General features: G+C 47.7%; 1 protein-coding gene across 1 annotated transcript in view; it reads left to right on the top strand.

The window, feature by feature from the left end:
• Positions 1-2,979, top strand: part of NFATC2IP (nuclear factor of activated T-cells, cytoplasmic, calcineurin-dependent 2 interacting protein) — a 14,831-nt gene extending 11,852 nt beyond the window's left edge. Inside the window, exon 8 of the mRNA XM_011933469.1 lies at positions 2,007-2,979. Within this exon, the coding sequence (XP_011788859.1) occupies positions 2,007-2,165 (159 nt within the window). The 3' untranslated portion in view covers positions 2,166-2,979. The remainder of the gene's footprint in view (positions 1-2,006) is intronic.
• The last annotated feature ends 5,139 nt before the right edge of the window (positions 2,980-8,118 follow it).

The following is an 8,118-nucleotide window of genomic DNA, read 5'->3' as shown; positions in this document are numbered from 1 at the left end:
GAGGATCACTTGAGGCCAGGAGTTCCTGGCTAACACCTGTAATCCCAGCACTTCAGGGGGCTGAGGTGGGAGGATCACTTGAGGCCAGGAGTTCCAGACCAGCCTAGGCAATCTATGAAACCCCATCTCTACTAAAAATACAAAAATTTGACCAGGCGCAGTGGCTAACATCTGTAATCCCAGCACTTCGGGAGGCCTAGGCAGGTGGATCATAAGGTCAGGAGATCGAGACCATCCTGGCCAACATGGTGAAACCCTTTCTCTACTAAAAATACAAAAAATTAGCCAGGTGTGATGGCAGGCGCCTGTAGTCCCAGCTACTCGGGAGGCTGAGGCAGGAGGATGGCGTGAACCCGGGAAGCGGAGCTTGCAGTGAGCCGAAATAGAGCCACTGCACTCCAGCCTGGACGACAAAGTCTCAAAGAAAAGAAAAAAAAAAAAAAAGAATTAAAAAAAAACTTCTGGGCTCAACTGATCCTCCCACCTCGGCCTCCCAAAGTGTTGGGATTACAGGCATGAGCCACTGTACCTGGTCCCCTCCTTGGGTTTAATTTGCTAGAGCAGCTTACAGAACTCAGGGAGACACTTGCATTTACTGGTTTATTATAACAGATGTTAACAAAGGATACAGATGAAGAGATGTGTAGGGCACAGCATGGGAAAAGGGTGCAGAGCTTCCATATCCTCCCTGGGCATCATTCTCCAGGAATCACCACATGTTCAACTATTGGGAAGTTCTCCAAACCCTGTCCTCTGGATTTTTATGGAAGTTTTGTTGTATAGGCATGACTGATTAAACCATGGATTATTGGTGGTAGCTCAACCTTCACTCTCTCCCTCCTTGGAGGTTGGGGGGTGGGGAAAGAGTCCCAACTCTCTTATCCTACCTTGGTCTTTCTAGTGACCATCACCGTTCCTGAAGCTCTCTAGGGGCTGCCAGCCACCGGTCAACTAATTAGCATGCAAAAAGATACTTAACTCTTTCCCAGAGATTTGAGGAATTTTATACTAGGAAACATACAAAGACCAAATATATATTTGACAACATCACACAGTCCCTCAGGGTCTCTCTGTGGAACCTGCCCTGTCTCCTCCAGGCTCCTGCTGGCGGCCCGCAGTCCTTGGTGTTCTTGCTCTGTCATCATGTGTGCTCTCCCCTCATGTCTGTTTCTCTGTCTGTTTCGTGAGCATACCAGTCCCAGGCTGGGCGCAGGGGCTCACGCCTGTCATCCCAGCACTTTGGGAGGCCAAAGTGGGTAGATCATCTGAACTCAGGAAGTTTGAGACCAGCCTGGGCAACATAGAGAAACTCTGTCTCTACCAAAAATACAAAAACAGCTGGGTGTGGTGGCCTGTGCCTGTAGTCACAGCTACTCAGGAGGCTGAGGCAGGAGAATTGCTTGAACCCAGGAGGCAGAGGTTGCAGTGAGCTGTCTACCATTCCCACGGCATTAGCACTCATTCTAATCCAGTACAATCTCAACTTGATTGCGTCTGCAAAGGCCCCATCTCCAAATCAGATCACATTCACACTTACCAGGGGTTAAGACCACAGGGTGTCTTCTCTAGGGGACACAACCTGTAACATTTTTATAAGGTCACACATCTAATAGGTGTGAGAGCCTGGACTCCAGCTTGGCTTATCCTTACTCTGGAATCTGGGCTCTCTTAGTCATTGGTACACACTTCCGTTTCATAGGGGAGGAGGCCGAGGCTGGGAGGACTTGCCTGACTCAGAGCCTGCACCCCTAAGCCTTGGGCTCGTGGCCCCCGCCCTCTGCCTGAGCAACTTGGAGCCCAGAGGGATGACAGGATTTGTCCCAGCTCCCAGAGAGGAGCCGGGCTGGGCTGGCTTCTTTGTCCTCTCTCCTTTTCCTGCATGGGGCCCTGACTTTATTGTTTCCGCCCCTTCCCCTGTCCTCCCTGTCCCAAGTTCCCTGTCTGTCCCTACAGGATCCCCACCCCCTTTCATGTTCTGATGTCCATTTTCATTTCTTTCCATCCAGGATTCCCCTCTAAAGACCCTCATGTCCCACTATGAGGAGGCCATGGGACTGTCGGGACGGAAGCTCTCCTTCTTCTTTGATGGGACAAAGCTTTCAGGCAGGGAGCTACCAGCTGACCTGGGCATGGAATCTGGGGACCTCATTGAGGTCTGGGGCTGACACCCCACTCCCTGTTTAATGGCCCAGCCTGGACTTGGGGAGAATGACTCCCCATTTTTTTGCCCCATAAGGGCTAGCAGAAGCTGAGGTAGAACTTATCTTTAAAAGCTGCAGCAAAATCAAGGAGTGACCTTTGTCCCCTCCTGTTGACCCTGGTTTAGAGCCGTTAACCACTTGGTGAGTTGTGTGGGTGTTGTTGCCCTGGGTGGCCTGTGGCTCCGTCCACAAGTCATGCTGAGTTTTGCAGCCTCTGTGACATGGAGATGTCCTCTCACCCCTCCCCTTTCACCATCATCCTCTTTTCCTCATGGAAATGTCTGCTCTATGAAACTATGCACATATTGAAAGTGAACTGAAACAAATGAGAGTTGGGTGGGAGCTTCCAGGCCTGGGATTTACACCATGCCTAGCCTAGCAGAGGCCTTAGTCCCATTTGGGGCTTGGGAGTGACATTTACTTGAGGCTTATACACTGGTGTGGTTGCCTGGTTTGCAGGAAATGACCAAGCTCACACCTGCTGGCTGAAGCGTAAGCAGACAACTGGGGTACTCTTTTGAAGGATGAAGGTGGTGGATTCTCAGCCCTGGGGGTCTTCCTCACCCGAGGACCCTTCAGATCCACCCTTTCTAGTTTACATTTCCTGGTGCACACATTTAAGGCATAACAGCACATTTCATCCCTTTGGTTTGGGATCTCAGGAATACAATCCCATGCAAAGATTCTCTGGTTTTATGGCTTTTTTCCCTTTCTTTACACCATCCTCTCCCATAAGCACCCACATGTCTTTGAATATGAATGTATTTGTAAAATACCACGTTTCATGTGTGAACATATGCTTTTACTGTACATAGTGCTATTGTGCAATACGTCTTACACCGTTTTCACTCAATGTGTGCTAAGATCTAGCCCCATTACCTCTTCTAGAAATGCAGTATTGCTTTGACCTGCCACGTGGCACTCCACAATGTCAATTGCCACTTACACACATTACCTCAAGTGGGGGACACCTGGGTGCCTCTGACCCCTCGGCACCGGATACAGGCCACGATAAACATCCTTTTGTGTGTTCCCTTCTGTGCTTGTGTGGCATATGTACCCAGGGTGGGCTTATAGGTCACAGAGGTCAGTTTCTCTATGGTTTTCCAGATTTTCTTTAGAATGGTGACTGACCCCCCTACTTGAGGCCACCCTTTTCTCCTTATCCTTGCCAGCACTTGTATTGCCAGACTACCTAATTTTTGCCAGTCTGATAGGTAGATAGTGGTGCTGTGCTTTAATATACATTGATCTGATCAGCATTCATTTGGGGAATTTTTTCATTTAGCCTTTCTGGTTTCCTTGCCTGTGCATTGCCCATTTTCTTATGGAGTTTCTTATCTTTTTTGGTTTATTCTCAGGAGTTGCTTGTACATTCCTGGGCAATTGCAAATAATTCCAAGAATGCACATTTGGGCTGGGTATGGAGGTTCACCAGTAATCCCAACACTTCGGGAGGCTGAGGCAGAAAGATTGCTTCAGCCCAGGAGTTTGAGACCAGCCTGGGCAACATAGCGAGACCTTGTCTCTACAAAAAAAAATTAAAAAGGGGGCTTTGGGAGGCCGAGGCGGGTGGATCACGAGGTCAGGAGATTGAGACCATCCTGGCCAACAAAATTAACTGGTCATGGTGGCGCACACCTGTAGTCCCAGCTACTCTGGAGGCTGAGGCAGGGGAATCACTTAAATCCGGGAGGTGGAGATTGCAGTGACCCAAGGTTCTACCACTGCGCTTCAGCCTGGTGACAGAGCAAGGCTCTGTCTCAAAAAAAAAAAAAAAAAAAAAATTTGAAGGGGAAAAAATTGAAATTTTCTTTGTATCTAGGGGTATCTTCACTGAACAGAAATTCTTAATTTTGGCTAGGCATGATGGCTCACGTCTGTAATCCCAGCACTTTTGGTGGCCGGGGTGGGTGGATCACTTGGGGCCAGGAGTTCAAGACCACCCTGACCAAGTTGGTGAAATCCCATCTCTACTAAAAATACAAAAATTAGCTGGGCATGGTGGTGCATGCTTGTAATCCCAGCTACTCGGGAGGCAGAGGCAGGAGAATCACTTGAACCTGGGAGGTGGAGGTTGCAATGAGCCAAGACAGCGCCACTGCACTTCAGCCTGAGTGACAGAGACTGTATCTCAAAAAAAAAAAAAAAATTTAATTTTAGTGTAGACAGTATTATGAACTATCTTGTTCTGCAGTTGGTTGCTTTTTGATTGCTTATTTGATAGAGTTGTTAAGATATTTTACATTTTCTCCTGTTAGCTGTTTAGCTTTTCCTTTCATATTGAGAACACTACACAGTGCTGAAGTCCAGCTGGTACACACAGGGGTGGCACCTTGGCTGCATCTGTTCTCAACAGTCAGAGACTTCTTCTGATTGGTTAATGCTGGGCTGTACTGGTTGCTAAATATTGAACATCATTTTAAAACTATTTGAGATGCACTTTTGTACTCAGGAGGCCAAGGTAGGAGGATTGCTTGAGCCCAGAAGTTTGAGACCAGCCTGGGCAACACAGTGAGACCTTGTCTCTTAAAAAAAGAAAAAGAAATCAGCTGGGCATAGTTTCTTATGCCTTTAATCCCAGCACTTTGGGAGGCTGAGGTGGTGGATCACCAGAGGTCGGGAGTTCAAGACCAGCCTGGCCAACATGGTGATACAAAAAACAAACAAAGAAAAAAACCTAGGTGTGGTGGTGCACGCCTATAATCCAGCTACATCAGGAGGCTGAGGCAGGAGAATTGCTTGAACCCAGGAGGCAGAGGTTGCACTGAGTCAAGATCGCGCCATTGCACTCCAGCCTGGGCGACAAGAGTGAAACTCTGTCTGAAAAAAAATAAATAAATAAATAAATAAATAATCCAGTGAAATACACCTTTGTATATGAGATCCAAGTTTCACTTTTTGTGATACAATAAGCCATTTTTCTCAGTAATGTCTACTAAAAAAAAAGCCATTAACCTTTCTCTGACATTTGCATGATTTTAACAAAAGTATGTCAACTTCTTAAAATGTTTTGTTGGAATGTGGCATTCCTTTGAATTTTATGACATTAAAAGAATCCACAACATGGTACAGCTCTCCACTTTTTCAGCTTTTTAAATGTCCATTAATAAGTCTGAATATGTTAAAAGTATACATTTAACCTCAACAGAATAAATGGCAAGATGTTGAACTTGTGTATACTGGAGGATTTGTGTCTTTGTGGCCCTCATGTGACCCCCCACTAAGACCCTTGTGACAGAAACTTAGTCCTTCACATCCATTCTTCCTCCTTCTGCGGTACTAGAACCCATGGTTTTTAGCGAGGCACAGAGACACTCAGAATAAAAACTGGCCGGGCGTGGGGGTACACACCTGGAATCCTACCTAGCACCCTGGGAGGCTGAGGTGGGAGGATCGCTTGAACCCAGGAGGTTGAGGTTGCAATGAGCTACGGTTGTGCCAACCCACTCCACCCTGGGCAACAATCAAGATCCTGTCTCAAAAAAAAAAAAATTGAGACAGTACTTCCTGGCCTCCATTGTAGCTAGATGTAGCCAAGTGCCCATACAGGCTCCTGGGGTATAAGTGGACTGGAGTATCACTTCGCAGAAGTGTGCATAGTGGGCAGCTTGTCCCCTCTCCTTTGCTTGCCTCCTGCCTGCCTACCGGAAGTGGAGCAGCCCTGCTGACTTTAGGTGACCTCTGGAACAGAAGCCACATGGGCCAGGATGGTGAGAGAAGGCGCCTGGATCACAGCATCCATGTGGCACCTCATTGGCCTGGCAGTGCTGACCTCTGGGCTTTCACATGAAAGAGGGACTGCTGCCTCGCTTTAAATCACTTATTTTAGGGTTTCTATCACTTATAACCAAACCTAGTTCTAATTCCAGCATGTCGCTATTGCAAGCAATGTAGTGTTCCCTTTGGGGTACCTGTGTCGGATTTTTCTCGGGGGCTTCCATCTGAGAGTGGAATCACTGGTCACTAATTCTTGAATACTGTCAGATTGCTAACCAAAGTGCATCTACCTTTTTACGTGTACCCTAGCAAGTGCTGGAAGGCTCCAGTTTCCTCATACCTTCCCCTGACTTAATCTGGGAAGGATATGGGAAAGAGTACTTATTCATTGTAAAAGACTGCATTTCTTTATCTTTTATGATGAGAGTGTTCATCCTTTTTTACATGTCTAAGAGAATATCTAGGGTAATGTTTCCTTCTTTCTTTTTCTTTTCTTTTCTTTTTTTTTAGAATAGGGTCTTGTTCTATCACCAGGCTGGAGTGCAGTGGTGTGATCTTGGCTCACTGCAACCTCTGCTGCCTGGGCTCAAGTGATCCTGCCACCTCAGCCTCCTGATTAGCTGGGACCACAGGTGCATGCCAACATGCCCACCTAATTTTTTTGTATCTTTTGTAGAGGGGGGATCTCACTATGTTGCCCAGGCTGATCTTGAACTGCTGAGCTCAAGCAGTCTGCCTCTGCCTCCCAAAATGCTGGGATTATAGGTGTGAGCCGTCGTTCCCAGCCTTGTTTTGTTTTCTTGAGATAGGGTCTTCTCTGTCACCTAGGCTGGAGTGTAGTGGTGCTATCATAGCTCACTGCAGCCCCGATCTTGTGGACTCAAGCAATCCTCCCACCTCAGTCTCCTGAGTAGCTGGGACTACAGGTGCATGACATCACACCTGCTAGTTGTTAAATTTTTGTGTAGAGGCGGAATCTCCCTGGGTTTCCCAAGCTGGTCTGGAGCTCCTGGCCTCAATCAATTTTCCTGCCTTGGCCTCCCAAAGGGCTGGGATTATAGGCGTGAACCACTGCACCTGGCTCTGGATGAGCTTCCTCAAACTCTCCTGATTAGAGACCCTTGAAACTTTAATGCGCCTTTTCTCAGTGCCACATACCAACCTTGGCTCTTTTTATAACCTCATTCATCCTCGGAGCAATCCTGTGAGGTAGGTGTTCTTATTCCCATTTTACAGAAGAAAAACAGAAGCTTAGGGCTGGGCACAGTGGCTCATGCCTGTAATCCCAGCACTTTGGGAGGCTGAAGCGGATGGATCATTTGAGGTCAGAAGTTCGAGACCACCCTGGCCAACATGGTGAACCCCTATCTCTACGAAAAAATAAAAATAAAAGTAACCAGATGTTGTGAGGCACGCCTGTAATCCCAGCTACTCGGGAGGCTAAGGCAGGATAATCGCTTGAACCTGGGAGGCGGAGGTTGCAGTGAGCTGATATTGTGCCACTGCACTCCAGCCTGGGCGACAGAGTGAGACTCTGTCTCAAAAAAGCAAAGCAAAGCAAAGCAAAGAAAAACAGAAGCTTAGAAAGATGAATGACCCTGCTCCAGACCACAGGGCCTCCCATTGCACAGCCCGGTGTAGATGCAGGTGGGTCTGATGTATGGCTCAAAATTCTTAAGGAGACCAGAGACTCTCTCTCATCAGTGTGCACACAGGTTGTCTGGGGACTTTGTTAGTGTGCAGATGCTGGATCAGCAGCTGGGATGGGGCATGAGATGCTGCATTTCCAGCAAGGTCCCAAGTGATGTGATGCAGCTGATCACACTTGAAGTAGCAAGATACCATTTTGCCTTTTTTCTCTATGCCTTTACAGTTTCCTACCTCCCTACCCCTGTCACCCCCTCCAACTCAGGGTCAGTTCCTCCATAAGGCTCCTCATAGGACTGGTCACATCGTCTTTTGTGTGTCCCACCTCTGCTTGCATTCTGGCTTGGTACACCCATCCATGAGTCCAGGTTTTGCTCCCATATGGGACTATAAGCTCCCTGAAAAATAAACTCTTGTTCTTAAAAATCTCTTGGCTGGGCCGCAGTGGCTAACATCTGTAATCCCAGCACTTCAGGGGGCTGAGGTGGGAGGATCACTTGAGGCCAGGAGTTCCTGGCTAACACCTGTAATCCCAGCACTTCAGGGGGCT

This window comes from Colobus angolensis, unplaced genomic scaffold (assembly GCF_000951035.1).
Source record: "Colobus angolensis palliatus isolate OR3802 unplaced genomic scaffold, Cang.pa_1.0 Scaffold128, whole genome shotgun sequence".
Classification (NCBI taxonomy): domain Eukaryota; kingdom Metazoa; phylum Chordata; class Mammalia; order Primates; family Cercopithecidae; genus Colobus; species Colobus angolensis.
This window is presented reverse-complemented; position numbering and strand designations above follow the sequence as displayed.